Source organism: Nansenia antarctica (assembly GCF_963989245.1).
Source record: "Nansenia antarctica genome assembly, chromosome: 5".
NCBI lineage: Eukaryota > Metazoa > Chordata > Actinopteri > Argentiniformes > Microstomatidae > Nansenia > Nansenia antarctica.
In genome coordinates this window covers 48,124,053-48,144,063 of record NC_137690.1, presented here as the reverse complement: position 1 = coordinate 48,144,063, position 20,011 = coordinate 48,124,053, and the positions used below count along the sequence as shown (strand labels likewise).

The 20,011-nt window shown below is 47.6% G+C and overlaps 1 protein-coding gene and 1 pseudogene across 2 annotated transcripts in view; both read left to right on the top strand.

The window, feature by feature from the left end:
* dhx36 (DEAH (Asp-Glu-Ala-His) box polypeptide 36) overlaps positions 1–18,135 on the top strand; it is a gene marked incomplete at both ends in the record, with an annotated part of 60,623 nt that extends 42,488 nt beyond the window's left edge. The window contains 9 exons of the mRNA XM_080531661.1: positions 291–464; positions 844–930; positions 1,234–1,317; positions 6,666–6,765; positions 7,156–7,243; positions 10,262–10,382; positions 15,972–16,124; positions 17,676–17,840; positions 18,130–18,135. Coding sequence (XP_080387787.1) covers positions 291–464; positions 844–930; positions 1,234–1,317; positions 6,666–6,765; positions 7,156–7,243; positions 10,262–10,382; positions 15,972–16,124; positions 17,676–17,840; positions 18,130–18,135 — 978 coding nt within the window. The remainder of the gene's footprint in view (positions 1–290; positions 465–843; positions 931–1,233; positions 1,318–6,665; positions 6,766–7,155; positions 7,244–10,261; positions 10,383–15,971; positions 16,125–17,675; positions 17,841–18,129) is intronic.
* LOC308156994 (putative nuclease HARBI1) lies at positions 12,941–13,977 on the top strand (annotated as a pseudogene). The gene has a single exon. The product of its transcript is annotated as a putative nuclease HARBI1 (transcript).
* Positions 18,136–20,011: the final 1,876 nt, after the last annotated feature.

Below are 20,011 nucleotides of genomic sequence, written 5' to 3'. Positions count from 1 at the left end.
GGGTTAAGCGCTGACCATGTAACCGCAGGGTCCCCGGTTCGATTCCGGCCGGGGACATATCCTGCATGTCATCCCTCCTCTCTCTCTCACCCATCCTTCCTGTCTAAACGTCACTGTATCTGTCAATAAAAATGAAAAATATGAGTGGGACTGCCCCACTCAGAGAAAGATAACTTAAAAAAAAAAAAAGAACTTAACATTTAGAAAACTGTGTGTGTGTGTTTGTGTCTCTGTGTGTGTGTCTGTGTGTGTGTGTGTGTCTGTGTGCGTGTGCGTGTGTGTGTGTGTAGAATGCTCTGGACCGGTGTGAGGTGCTGACTCCATTAGGCTTCCATCTGGCCCGCCTGCCTGTGGAGCCTCATATAGGCAAGTTGATCCTGTTTGGAGCCCTGCTGGGGTGCCTGGACCCCGTCCTCACCATCGCTGCCTCCCTCAGCTTCAAAGACCCGTTCTTTATACCCATGGTGAGTGTGCACGCACACACACACTCACACACACACCAAATATCGAATCTCTGAGAATCCATTTCTTCAGAAGAGTGCTAGAGGTTGAAATCGTTGGTTTCTCTCTCTTTCCCTCTCTTTCTCTCTGTCTCTATGGGCCGGTTTCACAGACAAGGCTTAAGCCTAGTCCTGGACTAAATCACACTTTCAATGTAAAATCTCCATTGAAGATGCTTTTTAGTCCAGGATTAGGCTTAAGTCTTGCCTGGGAAACTGGCCCTATATCTCCTTTTAATCTCTCCGAGGAGCGATTCTGTCCATCTTTCTCGCCGTCTCTCTCTATCTCCTTTTTAATCTCTCCATCGCTCCTCCCATCTCTCTCTCCCTCCGTCTCTCCCAGGGGAAGGAGAAGATGGCGGACATGAAGAGGAGAGGTCTGTCCAGGGACTCTAAGAGCGACCACCTCACCATTGTCAACGCTTTCTTTGTAAGACATCTTCGCCCCTAGAACGTTTAACGGTCTCTTTCTCTCCCTGTTCTGTACGTCTGTATGATATCTATACATTTCTCCTTTTTTATGTATCAATTAGGCCATGCAAATAATAAAAACAATTAATAATTTCATGTGGTATGTCTACTTTGCCCATTCTTTGGGCCAGCCCGATCAGAAAGCGGGGCATTAACCCTATTAATAATGATTGATGATATTTATTATTATTATTATTTTATTAATTATTATTCTTTATTTACCATGAACCCTGTTTGTACATGACTCATGTTGACGCTTCAGGGCTGGGAGGAGGCCAAGCGCCGCGGGTACAAGTTTGAGCGGGAATTCTGCTGGGAGAACTTCCTGTCCTCCAACACGCTCCAGGTGAGTCTCTCAGACCACCAATCAAACCACCAGTAGCCGACGACCGTGCTGGTGGGTGTCCACCCTGAATGAAACCTTCCACAGCAGGGCATCCTGGGTACTCAGACCACAGGGTTGTGTTCAGTGAGGTAAAACATGAATAATACAGCGACCTTCGTAATTATTGCGACAGTGAAGCATTTTGGTTATTTTTTGGGAGTCTACACTCCAACGGGTTGGGTTTGAAATCAAACAGTTACTATATTAGTTTCACCATTTAGGAATTACAACACCTTTTTTTAAAACATTTTTTACATAGTCCCCTTATTTCAGGGCTACAGAAGTTATTGGTTCAGATTCAGATAATGTCCAAATGATGCACTGAAGTTTAGTATTTGGTCGACTGTCCTTTGCGTGCAGTAACCGCCTGAAGTCTGCGACCCATTGACCCCACCAGACACTACTGCTCTGCCACTCTACTGCACTGTTCCAGTGGCAGCCACACATGCCCAAACAAAAAACACTTCAAGAAAAACAGAGAGACAGACAGACAGATCTGTTGTGTAGGACTAGATGTTGATATCCCTCGATAGATACATACTTAAGGCACCGATGAGACTCTGTGGTGTTCGAATGAGCGATGGCATCCTTTGGGTTGTCAAGTGGGCGCCCTCCTTCAAGAATGTTTCGCTGATAAGCCCACGACACCTCCAGAGGGTTCAGCAGTGAATCCCAGCGTCCCAGGTTCACTCCCTAGATGCGATCAGCTCATTTGAACGCCCGGGTCGAGTCCTTTCTCTTCATCCACAGCCACTGGCTCCCCTTTTCAGCAGCCCTGGAGAGGTCCTTGATTACCTGCCGGTGGGCCTTCCCTCGCACTCCCATCTCCCTGAGTAGCCTGGATGTTGAGGTGGCTACGAACCCTCTGCAGCCTACTTCCACTGGGTGTACCTTCTCTGTCCAGCCTTGTTGTTGGGCATCTGCTGCGAGTTCAGTGTACCTCAGCCTCTTCCACTCGTAGGCCTCCTCCACTGCACCCTCCCAGGGCACAGTGAGCTCGATGATGTAAACGAGCTTGAGCGAGGCTGACCTCAGCACAAGGTCTGGTCGCAGGTTGGTGGATGCGATCTCAGCTGGGAAGCAGAGTTTCTTGTCCAAGTCTGCCAGCAGCTTCCAGTCCCGTGCTCTGCCCAGCTGCCCAGTGTCTGGTCTTATGGTGGTGAGGCTGGCTTGACCCTCGCCCTCCCGAACAAATGGTGCTGGCTGCCACCGGGATGACGGGGGAGGAAGGGCATTCACACTTGTCTGTTGACTTTCCAGCACTGCTGCAAGACACTTTAGCACCTGGTCGTGCCGCCAGGTGTAACGGCCTTGGGTGAGGCTGGTCTTGCATCCCACTAAGATGTGCTTCAGTGTTGCTGGACTTTGACATAGAGGGCACGTGGGGTTTTCGCCATACCACTGGCTTAGGTTTGCAGGAGAAGGCAGGACATCGTAGGCAGCCCTGATGGTGAAGCTCGCTTTGAATGCCTCCATCTCCCACAGATCTTTCCAGGAGATCTTCCTCTTTTCCACTCCTTCCCATGCCATCCACTGCCCTTGCTTTGCCTGCGCCACAGCTTGTGCGCGCCTTCCTGCTTCCTCTTCCCGACGTACCTCCTGGACCACCAGCTTGCGTCTCTGAGATGGATTGGCCTTACTTCAGGCCGGTGTACTAATCCCGAGGCCAAGACCACTCCTCCCCTCCTGCACTCGACCTACAATGTCCCTGTGTCTGAGTGCTGCCTTTGCCTGCGCAGTTGCAGCCAATGGGGTCCACTTCCTCCCAGTGGCCAGGATGGGGGCAGCTTGGGCTACAAATGGATCATTCGAATCCAGAAGCATCATCTCCAGTCTGACTTTGGCACACTTGTACTCCTCTGTCAGACTGGAAATTGGCAGGTGTAACATCCCTTTGCCGTAGAGCCCAATGCTGCTGAGGCACCTGGGAAGGCCAAGCCACTTCCTTGCATATGAGTTGACCAGTCTCTCCAGCTTTTCCACCTTTGAGAGAGGAACTTCATAGAGGGTTAGTGGCCACAGGAGACGTGGAAGTAGTCCATACTGCATGCACCAGAGCTTCAGCTTGCCAGGAAGCAGGGTTCTGTCGATGTTCTCCAGGCCGCTGGCTACCTCCTTCCTGAGCTGCTCTACTTGCTCCTTATCTTTGAGGGAGGCATCATACCAACGACCTAGGCTCGTCACAGGCTTCTCGGAGACCGTTGGAATGGGTTCTTCGCCAATGTGGAAGCGGTGGTCTGACAGCTTCCCCTTGACAATGGAGATGCTTCTGGACTTGCTCGGCTTGATCTTCATGCGAGCCAACTCAATGTTTTCCTGGAGCTTTCTTAGTAGCCGTACTGTGCAAGCCTTGGTCGTGGTGAGTGTTGTGAGGTCATCCATGTAGGCTCTGATCGGCGGCAGCCTCAGCCCAGGTCTTATTCGCTGTCCGCCAACCACCCATCGAGAGGCCCGAATAATGACCTCCATGGCCAGGGTGAAGGCCAGCGGGGAGATGGTGCAGCCGGCCATGATTCCCACTTCCAGATGTTGCCATGCTGTGGTGTACTCTGCTGTGGTCACGCAGAGCTGGACATCCTGGTAGTAGGCCTTGACAAGGGTTGTGAGAGCTGGTGGGATCCTGAAGTAGTCGAAGGCTGTCCACAGGAGGTTGTGAGGGACTGAGCCAAAGGCATTCGCGAGATCCAGGAACACCACGTGGAGATCCGTTCCCTCCTTCTTGGCGACCTGGATCTGATGCCAGATGACACTAGCATGTTCGACACACCCTGAGAAGCCTGAGATGCCTGCTTTCTGGATTGACGTGTCAATCAGGTTGTTTCTTTGCAGGTATCCTGCCAGCCTATGAGCGACCACGCTGAAGAAGATTTTTCCCTCGACATTTAGAAGGCTGATCTGCCGGAACTGTCCGATTTCTGTTGAGTCCTTTTCCTTGGGGAGGGGATAAGGATCCCTCCAGCTCTCCGCCAGGACGTTGGTAACGCCTTCTTTTGCCACACAACTTTCATCAGCTTCCAGAGGAATCTCAGGACATCTGGTGCGTTTTTGTAGAGCCTGTATGGAACTCCGTTGGGACCTGGAGCTGACGCGGCCCTTGCTCTACGCACAGTGTTGTCTACTTCACTCCACCTGGGTGGACTGATATCTAGTTCGTGCTCTGGTGGATTGACTGGTGGCATGTCAGGTGGGAGCGTGACCTCTTCCTGGTGTCGGTCATCTGTGCAGCCCTTTTTCAGATGTTCTTCCAGGTGGGCCTTTGCCACTGAGAGACTTCCGCTCTTCTCCTTTGTGAAGAGAGTCTTCACAAATTTGAAAGGATCTTTGTAGAAGCGTGATCTTGTTTGCTCCTTCCTTCTGCGCCTCTTCAGGAGGTTTTCAGCTCTCCTCAGTGTTGCAAGCCTGCTCTTAATCTCTTCCTGCAGCAGGTTTATTCCCTCCTTCTCCTCCTCTGTGGCCTTCCTCCATTGCTTCTTCAGCTGCCTCCTCTCCTTGACTAGTCGGTCTATTTCTGTCTGCCTTCTGGACTTGGTGGGAATTGACTGAGTAGATCGTTTGCCTTCGACCACTCCGAACTGTTCCACTCCATAGGCATAGATGAGGTTGCCCATTCTCTCCAACTTCTTCATGGTGGTGCCTCTGATCCCTTCTAGGATGTTGCAGAGATCAGTGTTGACCTCCTTCCACAGCGTCTTGTTGCAGGACTTTGGCCACTTGACTAATGGCCTTCGCCCCTCGATCTTCTTCTCTGCTGGTGGTCGTGATGTGTTGGATTCAGGTTGCTCTCCTGTGCCTTGTTCTTCCTCCTCTGTGACAGGGGTGTTGATGTCCTGCAGACTGTGGTGTGTGTCCTGCTGCTGAACTTCAGTCGACTGACTCGGCCTGCTTCTCAAAAAGTAGCTGTCGATGCGACTTCCCTGTTGACCCTTCTTTAGGCACCCTTTCTTGCCCTGGTGTATCTTCAGGCCATGGGTGGAAGTAACCTTTGTCCAGCCACATACGCAGTTCTGGAGCGTGTGTCCTGCTGTAGCTGTCGGAGCCTCAGGTATGCTGATCATCAATCTCGTAGTCTGTTCCGTTCCTGTGTTCGTTACCGGGTTGTCTGCCGATGAGCCATCTTCCGCCCCCGCTCTCGCAGGCTCAGGGGGAATTTTCTTCTTAGAACTTTTCGTAGCCAAGTTTGGGTGGGACCCATACACTGTTCGTGCTGGATCCCGCCGCCAGGGTAGCTAGCCCATGGAGGCCCCGTTGGGGTCTATTCCCTCCTGTCAGCTCTCTTTCCATGCTGTCGCAAGGTCTTTCCCTTGTTGCCAGCTGCGCTTTCACAGCAGTCACTGGTTCACCAGATGATCAGATCTGTTGTGTAGGACTAGATGTTGATATCCCTCGATAGATACATACTTAAGGCACCGATGAGACTCTGTGGTGTTCAAATGAGCGATGGCATCCTTTGGGTTGTCAAGTGGGCGCCCTCCTTCATGAATGTTTCGCTGATAAGCCCACGACACCTCCAGAGGGTTCAGCAGTGAATCCTAGATGCGATCAGCTCATTTGAACGCCCGGGTCGAGTCCTTTCTCTTCATCCACAGCCACTGGCTCCCCTTTTCAGCAGCCCTGGAGAGGTCCTTGATTACCTGCCGGTGGGCCTTCCCTCGCACTCCCATCTCCCTGAGTAGCCTGGATGTTGAGGTGGCTACGAACCCTCTGCAGCCTACTTCCACTGGGAGTACCTTCGCTGTCCAGCCTTGTTGTTGGGCATCTGCTGCGAGTTCAGTGTACCTCAGCCTCTTCCGCTCGTAGGCCTCCTCCACTGCAGATGAGAGTGAGAGTGAGAGTGAGAGTGTATGAGAGTGTGTGAGGGTGTGTGAGAGTGTGTGAGAGTGTGTGAGAGTGAGTGAGAGTGAGTGAGAGTGTGTGAGAGTGTATGAGAGTGTGTGAGAGTGTGTGAGAGTGAGTGAGAGTGTGTGAGAGTGTGTGAGAATGTGTGAGAGTGTGTGAGAGTGTGTGAGAGTGTGTGAGAGTGAGTGAGAGTGTGTGAGAGTGAAAAAAAACACTTCCTCCACCATTTTTCACAGATGAGGTGGTTCGCTGTATACCCGGGGCAGTTCTTTGTTTTCCTGCATACTTTACTCTTGCCATCTCTCTGGTAAATGTTACATGTTACACAACAAACATCTTTGTTCTGGTCATGACGGAGGGCACTGTAGAAATGCGGCATAAAGAGCTGCTGACATTTGGTGTATTTCGTTTTTTTTTCCGTTCTAAATGTTAAGTGTTTTCAAATGTGAAACGGGGGCTTTCTGGGTTTCTAGATGCTGCACAACATGAAGGCTCAGTTCGCTGAGCACCTGCTGGGAGCTGGCTTTGTCAGCAGCAAGAACCCCAAAGACCCCACCTCCAACATCAACTCAGGTAAACTACCCCCGAGACCCCACCTCCAACATCAACTCAGGTAAACTACCCCAGAGACCCCCGAGACCCCACCTCCAACATCAACTCAGGTAAACTACCCCAGAGACCCCCACCTCTAACCTTGGCGAGACCAGGCTTCCCTAGTAACCTAGCAACATGAGGACATTTGAGGCAGAAGCACGTTAGCGAAGGCTGAAGACCTCTAACTTGCTTGCTATAGGAACCTTAAAGCTGAACTCATCTTCTCAGTGGAAGGGAGCAAATAATGTCATTTGAGTGAACTATCCCTTTAAATCTAGTCATGGATTGTCGATATTTGACTTTTGACTAGTGTTTCCCCCCCTCCTTCTCCCCCTTCTCCCCCTGCTCCCCCCTCCGTCTCCCCCTTAGAGAATGAGAAGTTGATCAAGGCGGTGATCGTGGCCGGTCTCTACCCCAAGGTGGCCATGATTAAACCCAGCGGCAGCAAGAAGAGACCGTGAGTCTGCTGGAACATGACACACACACACACTCACTCACTCACTCACTCACTCACTCACTCACTCACACACTCACACACACACACACACACACACACACACACACACACACACACACACACTCACTCACTCACTCACTCACTCACTCACTCACTCACACACTCACACACACACACACACACACACACTCACTCACTCACTCACACACTCACACACACACACACACACACTCACTCACTCACTCACTCACTCACACACACACACACACACACTCACTCACACACTCACTAACACACTCACACACTCACTCACTCACTCACTCACTCACACTCATTTAACTTTTGCCTCCGTCAGTTTAGCAGAGAGAGAGACAGCTGATGTGCTCCCACATCCGATCTGACTTGGAGCGTGGACAGTGAGACAGCCCTGAGGCTCTGTCTGTGGGAACAGGCATGGCTGAACAGAGAGCTGTCCCTATCCCTACATGCAGCAGCGAGAGTTTTAACCAAAACAAGCAGACAAGCTCATATAACTCCTATTTTAGAAACTCTACTCTGGCTTCCTGTTAAGTTCAGAACAGATTTCAAGATCCTTCTGCTTGTTTATAAAGTTCGCACTGGCACAGCACCAGAATATCTGAAAGACCTTTTGCTAGCATATCAGCCCAATAGAGCTCTCAGGTCTTCTGACGCTGGTTTTCTCTGTGTACCACATGTACGAAAGAAGAGATTTGGTGAGGCTGCATTCTCATTGTATGCGCCCAAATTGTGGAATACACTGCCAGTTTACATTAGGGATGCAACCTCAGCAAATATGTTCAAGTCAAAACTAAAAACCCATCTTTTTAATATTGCCTTTAAATGACTAAATACTTAAATTATGATTATATAATGATTGGAGCACTTTGAGCTGCAACGTTTGCAGGAAAAGCGCTATACAAATAAAGTTATTATTATCGATTTCCACCTGAGAACATAGACTCTCCTCCATAATGAGGGTGCCTGTGAGTCTGGGAGAGAGAGAAACATCTAGAACTCATTGGACTTGTGAAATAACAGCAGGCAAGGCGGCGTATTGATCATTTTCAAAAAAAGTTGTGTTTGTATTGACCCAAATTCTACCCAGAAATCGAAAAGTGTCTCCTGTTCCAGACAACATGTCTCCATCTGTCTGTAAAGGATGTACGAAGGACACACACACACAATCTCTGTCCGTCTCTTTCACTGTGTGTGTGTGTGTGTGTGTGTGTGTGTGTGTGTGTGTGTGTGTGTGTGTGTGTGTGTGTGTGTGTGTGAGGGATAGAGAAAGAGAGAGACAGACAGACAGAGATTGTGTGTGTGTGTGTGTGTGTGTGTGTGTGTGTGAGTGTGTGAGTGTGTGTGTGTGTGTGTGTGAGTGTGTGAGTGTGTGTGTGTGTGTGTGCGTCCGTGCTTGCTTTGTATGTGTGTGTATATGTGTCCTTTGTACATCCTTTACAGACAGACGTATCCATTGTGCAATTATAGATTTTATTAGTTTTTACCATGAAATCTTTATTTAATCAGAACCAGTCTTTTCTATCTGACTTAACAGGTTTATATTGACCAATTCCATATATTGGTTCAGAGGGAATCATGCGTGTAGTAGAAGTTTTTTTTTATAAAGAAATTAGTGCAAAAATAAGTGAACCCCAAGTTGCATTGGTTAAATCAAGTAGATAAGTAGAATCCGGTGGGTAAATAATTGGGTACCAAATGAACCAGTTGAAGCAGAGATCTTTAGGATAGAGTTTGGGTGGGACTCTGAGAAATAGAGATAAGAAACCGGGTCAGTTTTGTGTTATCCATACAGGTGAATACAAAACACACACCGACCCAAACATAATATTTAGAGATTTGCAGACCTCCCTTGCTGCATCTCAGGTAACTGTGCATGCTTCAACAATAAGAAGAACACTGAATCAAAATGGCATTCGTGGGAGGGTTGCTAGGAAGAAGCCTCTGCTGTCCAAAAATAACCAAACTGCCCTTCTTAACTTTGCCGGAGACCATCTGTACATGCCTGAAGGTTTCTGGAAGTCCATTCTCTCGACAGATGAGTCAAAAATGTACCTTTTTGGTCACAATCAAATCCACTATGTTTGGCGAAAAACTCAACACTGCCTACCACCAATAGAACCTTGTCCCAACAGTCAAGCATCATGAATGTCATGATCTGGGGCTGCTTTTCCTCCTCTGGACCTGGCCAACTCCACATCATTAAGGGATCCATGAATTTTGAGGTATACCAGGAGATTTGTGAACAGAACTTCAAGCCATCAGTCAAGGAGCTAAAGCTGGGCTGAAAATGGGTCTTTCAACAAGACAAGGACCCACCCAAAGCATTCAAACAAATCTACCAAAGAATGGCTCAGGATAAAGAAGATTTGTGTCCTGGATTGGTCAAGTCAAATTCTGACCTAAATCCAATTGAGATGCTGTGGCAGGACCTGAAGCGGGCAGTTCATGCCAGACACCCCTCCAACCTCACTCAATTGGCTCACTTCTGTAAGGAGGAATGGGCAGAAATATCTCAAAACAGATGTCAGAGACTGATTAGTGGAGATACGAGACCTTTACTCCAAGTTATCGCTGCTAATGGAGGTGCCACAAGCTATTGACTGAAGAGGTTCACTTATTTTTGCACCTGGACTAATTTCTTTATAATTTAGTTTTCCTACTACACGCATGATTCCCTCTAAACCAACATATGGAATTGGTAAATATAAACGTGTTATGTCAGATAAAAAGAGACTGGTTCGGATTAAATAAAGATTTTATGGTCAAAAATAGTTGCACAAGGTAATGGTAAATGGTAAATGGACTGCACTTACTGTATATAGCGCCTTTTTTGCTGCTCCAAAGCGCTCTACAACGGTCTCTCATTCACCCATTCACACACACATTTACACACCAATGGCCATCCCACGCACAGACACACACACATACACACACACACAGACACGCTCCAGTAAAGCCATGTCTCCTTCCCGTCTCTAGGGTGAGGGTGTACACCAAGACGGATGGGAAGGTGTGTATCCACCCCAAGTCTGTCAATGCAGAGGAGACACAGTTTAACTACTCCTGGCTCATCTACCACCTCAAGATGAGAACCAGCAGTGTGAGTACTACGGATGATGTGTGTGTGTGTGAGTGTGAGTGTGAGTGTGAGTGTGAGTGTGAGTGTGAGTGTGAGTGTGAGTGTGAGTGTGAGAGTGAGAGTGAGAGTGAGTGAGAGTGAGTGAGAGAGTGAGTGTGTGAGTGAGTGAGTGAGAGTGAGTGAGAGTGAGTGAGAGTGTGTGAGAGTGTGTGAGAGCCTGATTCTGGGGCTGGGTGTTCCAGGGTGACTGTGTGTAAAGGTTGGCCAGGTGTTACTTTTAGACTGGATGAATATTTGATTACAACACTGCACTTCAAAGGCTCAGGGACTTCAAAGCGTCCAGACACAATATGAACCTGAGGAGAGACTGACAAAGCAGCCAAACATCTCTCCTCTCTCTTTCTCTCTCTCCCTCACTCTTTTTCCTCCCTCTTTACTCTCGAACGCAACCTCGCCGAATGAGATCAGATGATCCACCTCTCTCTCTCTCTCTCTCTCTCTCTCCTTCTCCCTCTATCCCTCACTCTTCTCTCGACGCAACCTTACCGAATGCGATCAGTACCAGAAAAAACACCTCCACCCCCCCCCCTCTCTCCCTCTCTCCCCCCCTCTCTCTCCCTCTCTCCCCCTCCCTCTCTCTCTCTCTCTCTCTCTCCCCCCCTCCCTCTCTCTCTCCCCCTCTTTGTCTGTCTACCTTCGTCTAACCATTCCGCCGCCGTTGTATGCCGTGTGTGTTGTCATAGGTCAACCTATGGAAATACCTTTTCTGTAGCTTAGCATTGCAAATGGAACTAATACCGAGCGTTTCCTGTTTCATTGTGCGTGTGTGTGCATTCACATGGAAGGGGGCTCGTGAGGACAAAGGCAAGACTAGAGCATAAAGATAGAGAACACTTTGTCTCCAGGGCTCTCAGGGCTGCTAGCATACATCGAGAGAAAAGGAGATGGAGAGAGAGAGAGAGGGAGGGATAGAGAGATGGAGAGAGAGAGAGAGAGGGAGGCATAGAGAGAGAGAGAGAGAGAGGGGGAGGGAGGGATAGAGAGAGAGAGAGAGGGGGAGGGAGGGATATAGAGAGAGAGGGAGGGATAGAGGGAGGGAGAGAGAGAGAAGGACATGCGAGGACAAGCAGAGAGGGAGAGAGAGAGAAAAGGAGAGATAGAGGGATGAAGCCGAGTCCTCGCCATCTCCTGTCTGACGCACTAGCCGCCAGTCTTTTCTATCACACATTCATCAGACTGATGCAATGATCCCTCCCTTTCTCAAACCCTTTCTCTCTCTCCCTCCCCACTGCTTTTACTTTCCTTTCTCTCTCTCCCCTCGCTCTCTCTCCTTTCTTTGTCTCCCTCTATTTCCCCCCTCCCTCCATCCCTTTCCTTCTCTTTCTCTCCTCCGCCTTCCTCCTGCCCGTGAGGAGTAACGACTGAGTGAGGAGGTCAGAGTGGACCTCCATCTCACACTCACTCACACCTATGCTCAGCCCTCACTGCCGGGAGGGAGGGAGAGGGAAGGGAGGGAGAGAGGGAGGGGGGGAGGACAGGAGGGAGGGAGGGCAGGAGGGAGGGAGGGAGGGAGTGAGAGAAATAGAGAAAGAGAGGGATGGAGGGAGGGAGGGAGGGAGGGAGGAGGGAGGACGGGAGGGAGAGAGAGAGGGAGGGAGGGAGGGGGGGAGGACGGGAGGGAGGGAGGGAGGGGGGGAGAGAGAGAGAGAGGGAGGGAGGGGGGAGGGAGGGAGGGAGAGAAAGAGAGGGAGGGAGAAAGAGAGAGGTGGGGGGGGTTGACAGTCAGGGCAAGATGACATTCACACGAACACTGCAGAAGCACACAATTCTGACACACACACACACACACACAGTGTGTGTTGCTCTCTAATGGGATCCTGTCCCCGGCAGCACAGAAGGGGGAGATGGGAGTCGTCAGGCGAGGTGTTACCGAGTTACTTTACACGTCAGGTGTACCATCACCATCGGCGGTTGTGTAAAAGTGCAATGCTCTTAAAATACTCATCGCAAATCACATATCCAAAAATACATTGCACTGCCGTCATCAAATGTATATGAAGAATGCACCTATTGAAACAACCCCGATGTTAAGGCTTATGTGTTAGGGTATATATAGGGTGTATATAGGGTGTATATATAGGGTGTATATATAGGGTGTATATATAGGGTGTATATAGGGTGTTCTGTGAGATGTCAATGCCGGTTGAGAGAGGACGCTGGCGTTGCTTGTTCGCCGTTTCTGTCCGAAATCTAAGTGTACTTACAGTATCCAGAGTAGATTGTCCTACAAAGACACTTAGGGCCGGTTTCGGAGACAAGGCTTAAGCCTAGTCCCAGACTAAAATGCTGTTTGAGCTGGCTTAACTGAAATTCACTTGCACAGACGTAGCTTAAAATAGTCGTGGATTAAGCCTGTTCTGGATTAAACAAAGCCGATTGCAAAATTGAGGATTAGAGCTACTCCAGGACTAAATTGGACTGAATTGAAGCTTAAACTAATCTGCCAAGGAGGCAGGTTTAACTCCCGCTTAGTAGGCTAGGCTACTGTTTGTGAAACTGAGCTTGGATTGTTTGGGAGCATGGACTATTTGGAATATCTAAATGAGGACCAACATGCACGACAAAGGCCAGCCAGACGGATACTGCTGGATAGGAGTGATCCATTGAATCAGTTTGATGAAATAACTTTTCGAGACCGCTTTCGTATGTACAAGGAAAATGCATTGGAGATAATTACTTTGCTTGAGCCTAGACTTTCCTCTCTGTCTCAAAGAGGAGGGCCTGTGTCCAATCAACTGCAAGTTCTGATCACTTTGAGGTTCTTGGCATGTGGAATCTTTCATCGTGAAACTGGTGATTTGTGTGGTGTCAGTGAACCAACTGTATGTAGAATAGTTCACAAAGTCTGCAGTGCCATTTGTGAACTGAGGAGTCTTTACATCAAGTTCCCTAATGCTGCTGGGCAAGCCAACTATAAAGTGCAATTCTATGAATATGGGCACTTCCCAGGAGTGATTGGCTGTATAGACGGATGTCATGTTCCCATCAAGTGTCCATCAACTCCTGATGCAGAGGAATACAGGAATCGTAAGAACTGGTTTTCAATCAATGTTCAGGGTGTATGCACTCCTAATTTGGAGTTTTCAAACATTGTTGCCCGTTGGAAAGGTGCAACCCATGTTTCAAGGATTTTTCTCAACTCTTCATTGTGTGCACAATTTGAGAGAGGACAACATAGTGGACTACTACTTGGTGATAGTGGATATGGTCAGAGTACCGTAACTATTTATTCACACCACATCTAAATCCCACAACAGCTGAGCAGCAAAGGGACAACAGAGCTCATATCCGTACTAGAGGGATGGTCGAGCGTATGTTTGGAGTATGGAAAAGTCGATTCCAGTGCTTACGAAATACGCTTCGTTTCAAGCCAAGAAGATGCTGCAAAGTGATCATTGCTACAGCTGTGCTGCACAACTACCTGAAGCAGCATGGCTGTCCTGATCTGCCAATGGAAGATCAGAATGATGCAGATGTGCCCATGGCAGAGGCAGCCAATGACCAGCGAGGACTTGCACACAGAGCTGCTTTCACAGTGCAGCACTTCAGCATTTAAATATGGAATGTATTCATTATGGTATAGTTTTGCTTGCATACTGTTTCTGTACAAAATTACAATAATGTAATGCAAAATTAAACGAGTGAACCAAGGCTGGTTAAAATGTAGTTTGTGATGATTAATACTCACTCACACTCACATGCCAAATGACAATACATTTATTTTTATTTTTCACAATTCTTCATATTCACCATGGCTACTGGTATGCAGAATTATTTTTTGGAGCATAGCCCTCTGTCCCAATTTCATATCCAGTTCAACCTCTAGAATTCTCATTTTCATTTCATGTTCTTCTTTTAAATATGCAATGTTATGCTCATGAAATTCTCTGGCTAACTTTTCATGCATAGTTATCTTTTTTGGTCTCTGTTGGATGGTAGCAGCTTCATCTCCCAGGGGTGCCATAGCAGATGTGGAGGGTTCAGGCTCGTTGTGAACTGGCTCTTGATTGGTTTCCTCTGGAAAAAAAGACCACTGTTACAAACTCAAATAAACTAATATGGTCCTGTAACCAATTTACTTCCTGAGGTATATTTACCATTTGTGCTCAGTTCTCCATGTTCACTGTCCAAATGGTCATTGTCTGGTATACCATCCAGAGGTTGCTGGTGCTCTATTATACCAGACAGCAAGTCACCCAATTCATTAGATGTGTCCTTTATTGGTGGTCCACCACCTGTAATAAATCGCTCTCTTCTGCTTGCTGCATTCTCTTTTTTTAATCCCAATTTAATGTTCTTCCATAGAACCTATGAAGGCAGATATCATTCATTAGTTTTCTTTTTTGATGTGACAAAAATAGTAATATGGGAAATCTGAAATACTGGTACTGATAAGGCATAATACAAATAAGTGTGTCTCCTGACAATTTAGGTCATGGTGGAGAAATTGTTTTATTTTATATTTCTTTCCCCCTCACATAGGTATGGATCTTCCTTTGTGCAACATATCTTACTCTACCACCATGTTTAACATTCATATGGCCCCTTAAAATAGGTTACTATCGTTTTAAAACAGGATATTCATTCAATGTGAATGCTACAAGCAGCAGGAGTATTGTTACAGTATATGAGAGCCAGATATGAGAGAAACAGATTGAACTTGACATAAATGTCATGAAATAATTTGGGTAGGGCATAAATAAGCAGGGTATAGGCAACAGGAAACAAACACATATTTTTGTGCCTAATAATGAAGATTAACTCACCTGCAGTTGTTGTACTGTTCTTGTGGTTTCATTTGCATTGAATTCATTGCCAATTGCAGTCCAAGCACTTCTTTTCTTCTGTTCAATAGCAGCAGTATGGATTTTGCTTTCAATGACTGGATGGTTTGATACAATTTGTTTTAGTAGTGTTTTTTCATGCTCACTATAATTTTTGGAGCGAATTCTCTTTGCCTCTGCCATTGTCTTGTCTCAAAATTCACTGCAACAATGGTGTTTTATACTCCATTTCAGGTTTTCATGAGCACAATTGGACCAACAGCCTGTGCTCCCACTTAGTCTAATGAGGCTTGAACTCGGTGTTCTCATTAAGCTTACTCCAGGACTCCATAGTCTCAGACTAACTAAGCCAAATTTAAGCCATGTCCATGCAAGCCACTTAAATAGCCAGGATTAACTAGTCTGACTTAGGCCTACTCCTGTCTTAATTTAAGCCCTGTCTCCGAAACCGGCCCCTAGACTTAGATTTAGTAATCTAAAAATTAATTAGACCCCTATACTTTCTTTGATTTATTTTTTGTTTTCTTTTTACTATTACTACTCGATCTTTTCAGTTTGTAAAACATCTTTGAGTGTCTAGAAAAGCGCTATATAAGTCTAATGTATTATTATTATTATTATTATTGTTATTATTAATGCCTTATAAGAGACTGGACATATTGAACATCAAAGTGGCAGGGCATGTGGCCAGTAGCAGGTTCAAGGCATGCGTGTGTGTTGATGATGATGATGATGATGATGATGATGATGACCTCTGTGTGTCCAGATCTTCCTGTATGACTGTACGGAGGTGTCCCCCTTCTCTCTGCTGTTCTTCGGCGGGGACATCTCCATCCAGATGGACCGCGACCAGGAGACCATCTCTGTGGACGAGTGGATCGTCTTCCAGTCCCCCGCGCGCATCGCCCACCTGGTCAAGGTACGCACACGTACACACACGTACTCTCTCTGAGTGTTACATGTTTGGTTTAAGAAAGACCCGTATTTCTTTCAACAGTGTCCTACTTTTATCTCTTCCCTAGGGGGGGTCTGATAAACCCCCCCCCAGTGTTTTGTTTATGTTGGTTAAACAAGAGTGATAGTGCTTTGTGTGCATCTCTCTGTCTCTCTGTGTGTCTCTCTCTCTCCCTCTCTCTGTGTGTGTGTCTCTCTCTCCCTCCCTCCCTATCAAAGCCTCACACTTCTCTCCCTCCCTCCCTCCCTCCCTATCGAAGCCTCACAATTCTCTCTCTCCCTCCCTCCCTCCCTAAGCCTCACACTTCTCTCCCTCCCTCCCTTCCTATCGAAGCCTCACAATTCTCTCTCTCTCCCTCCCTCCCTCCCTTTTGAAGCCTCACACTTCTCTCTCTCCCTCACACTTCTCTCCCTCCCTCCCTATCGAAGCCTCACAATTATCTCTCTCTCTCCCTCCCTCCCTCCCTATCAAAGCCTCACACTTCTCTCCCTCCCTCCCTATCGAAGCCTCACACTTCTCTCCCTCCCTCCCTATCGAAGCCTCACACTTCTCTCCCTCCCTCACACTTCTCTCCCTCCCTCCCTATCGAAGCCTCACACTTCTCTCTCTCCCTCACACTTCTCTCCCTCCCTCCCTATCGAAGCCTCTCACTTCTCTCCCTCCCTCACACTTCTCTCTCTCCCTCACACTTCTCTCCCTCCCTCCCTATCGAAGCCTCACACTTCTCTCCCTCCCTCACACTTCTCTCTCTCCCTCACACTTCTCTCTCTCCCTCACACTTCTCTCCCTCCCTCCCTATCGAAGCCTCACACTTCTCTCTCTCCCTCACACTTCTCTCCCTCCCTCCCTATCGAAGCCTCACACTTCTCTCTCTCCCTCACACTTCTCTCCCTCCCTCCCTATCGAAGCCTCACAATTATCTCTCTCTCCCTCCCTCCCTCCCTATCAAAGCCTCACACTTCTCTCCCAACCCTATCGAAGCCTCTCACTTCTCTCTCTCCCTCACACTTCTCTCCCTCCCTCCCTATCAAAGCCTCACACTTCTCTCCCTCCCTCCCTATCGAAGCCTCACACTTCTCTCCCTCCCTCCCTTCCTATCGAAGCCTCACACTTCTCTCTCCCTCCCTCCCTATCGAAGCCTCACACTTCTCTCTCTCCCTCACACTTCTCTCCCTCCCTCCCTATCGAAGCCTCACAATTATCTCTCTCTCCCTCCCTCCCTCCCTATCAAAGCCTCACACTTCTCTCCCTCCCTCCCTATCGAAGCCTCACACTTCTCTCCCTCCCTCACACTTCTCTCCCTCCCTCCCTCCCTATCGAAGCCTCACACTTCTCTCCCTCCCTCACACTTCTCTCCCTCCCTCCCTATCGAAGCCTCACACTTCTTTCCCTCCCTCACACTTCTCTCTCTCCCTCACACTTCTCTCCCTCCCTCCCTATCGAAGCCTCACACTTCTCTCTCTCCCTCCCTATGGAAGCCTCACACTTCTTCTCTCCCTCCCTCCCTGCCTGTAGAGTCTCAAGACAGAGCTGGACTCCCTCCTGGAGGTGAAGATCCGCAGCCCCGCCCCCGTGGACTGGAGCAACCGCCAATCCAAAGACTGCGCCGTCATCACAGCCATCATCGACCTCATCACCACCCAGGAGACGCCTAACCACGCCCACCACGCTAACAGACACGTCTCCAGAGGAGGAGGAGGAGGAGGAGGAGGAGGAGGAGGAGGAGGAGGAGGAGGCGGAGGCGGAGGCGGCGGCCGGTACTACAACAGTTACAACAACAACAACAACAACGATGAGGACGAGGACTACTAGGGTGGCGGAGGTGTACACTTGTCCACTCCCCTGATTTCAAAACGTTATGGACTGGTTTCCACGGACACAGATGATAAGACTACGAGACTAAGCCTAGACTCAAAAGCGTCCTCGATGGAGATTTTCCATTGTAAGTGTGATTTAAATTCTGGACTAGGTTTAAAGCCTCATCCGTGAAACCGGCCCTAAGGTCGGAAAGCATGTAAGGTGTTTTTTACGCCAATTCTATGGTTTTCAATGTATCTAAAGGGGAGTGGACTGGTCTGGGTCCATGACTGGTAGAACTGAGCTGCAGGGTTTATCTGGGGGCCTAGTTCACAACCAAGGACTAGAATGAGGTTAGCCAGCTAACTGTACTAGCTAGACATTCTGAAACATCAACAACCCTATTACCTTGGTCATAAAGAAAGAAAAGAGGAATATTTGGAAAAGGGAACGCTATGACTGATGGCATACATTAGTTAGTAGTAGTAGTATTATTATTTCCAACAGGCTTTTCCTCAGAAACCAGAACATCATATAGTTGTATTTGAGTGTTGACCAATGTTAGCTGGCTAGCTTGGTGATCCTGCATGGTGTAATATAGCTCTGGGGGGTATTCCATCAATGTTGCTAAAGGAAAACCCAGACTTATTTTTTGGACAATTCTGGCGAGATTGATCAGAATAAGCCTGGATTTTCCTTTAGCAACGTTGATGGAAGACCCCCCTGGTGTCACCAACCATTAGTCCAGGAGAGGGCTGGCTTCTGGACCCCCTGGGTAGGTTAGCCTAGGAGGCGTTTGGGCACAAGCTGGCGTCCACACATGGATGAGACGTGGAGGAGAGACAGAGATAACAAGGCCTTGGCATAGCCCTCAATTACCAGCCAATTATATTTTAATACTATTTCATAAACGGACTGACTGGAAAGCACTGGAACAGTTGATTACGGCTTGATGGCTATGAGTTATTTTCCTCTTTTTTTTGTATGTTTATGCTATTGGTTGTAAGGACAATGACATGTTAAAAAAAAAGAATAAAAAAAAAGTGAAAGCCAAGTTACTGGCTGTTGTTTTGTTGATATTGGTATATTCTCAATACTTCTTTGAAATTGTTTCATTGTACTATTCACATGACTAATGGTCCCACCTTTACAAAGTACACCTTACTGCAAAGTGTGTGATGCTACTGTCTTAACTATGTGTGTGTGTGTGTGTGTGGGGGGGGGGGGTGATGAATTTACCGTCAGTTTTATTTAAGCCACAAACATAACTGAAACTCTTAATAAATAGCATTTCTTTGTGACATAAGATTTTTGATTTTCATGAACCGAGTGGTAAAAGTCTGTCTGTCTCTCCCTCTCTCTCAAAAAAGACATCACATATGAACCTTTCCATTTCTTTTATTAACAAATAGCCTATTACAGATGACATAATCTATAACATCGAGTAAACATTTTTAGAAGCTTCTGCAATATAAATCTGTATTTGAGGATTACATACAAGTTTACAATTGAGATGGTTATTTTGTTACATATGTACATGTATGATCTACAGTGGTTAAATGCGTATTTGTATTACAACATTTTCCCTGAGTGCACAAGAAGCTTCGTCTGAATCAGATTTGGGAGAGTCAACAGCTCTTTCTCATTTGCTAGAAATTCGATTTGGTCTCATCCTCCCCTCTGTTCCTCCCTGGAAAGGCCTAGCCAGAGTGGGGGGGGGGAGTTTGGAGTCATGGCGTTACGACAGTAACCTGATCAGCCCATTTATTCGGTTTAGAAAAAAAAGGCGTCTACTTAGCAAGGTGACTCACGCTGGACAATCACGTTAATCCTCGGGGGCTGCTGGTCTTCCAGTTCCATTACACACAGCATCACATTATTTCATTTCATCTCTCTCTCTCTCTCTCTCTCTCTCGTTCGCGTCATACACGGGACACAAATCAAACTGGGGAGGGTATTTTTAAAACTCGGACATCACCGGAAACCTTAACGAATTTCTCATTGGAACAATTCGGGGTCGTTGTAACCAGAGGAGGACTAGGATGGAGGTTTCA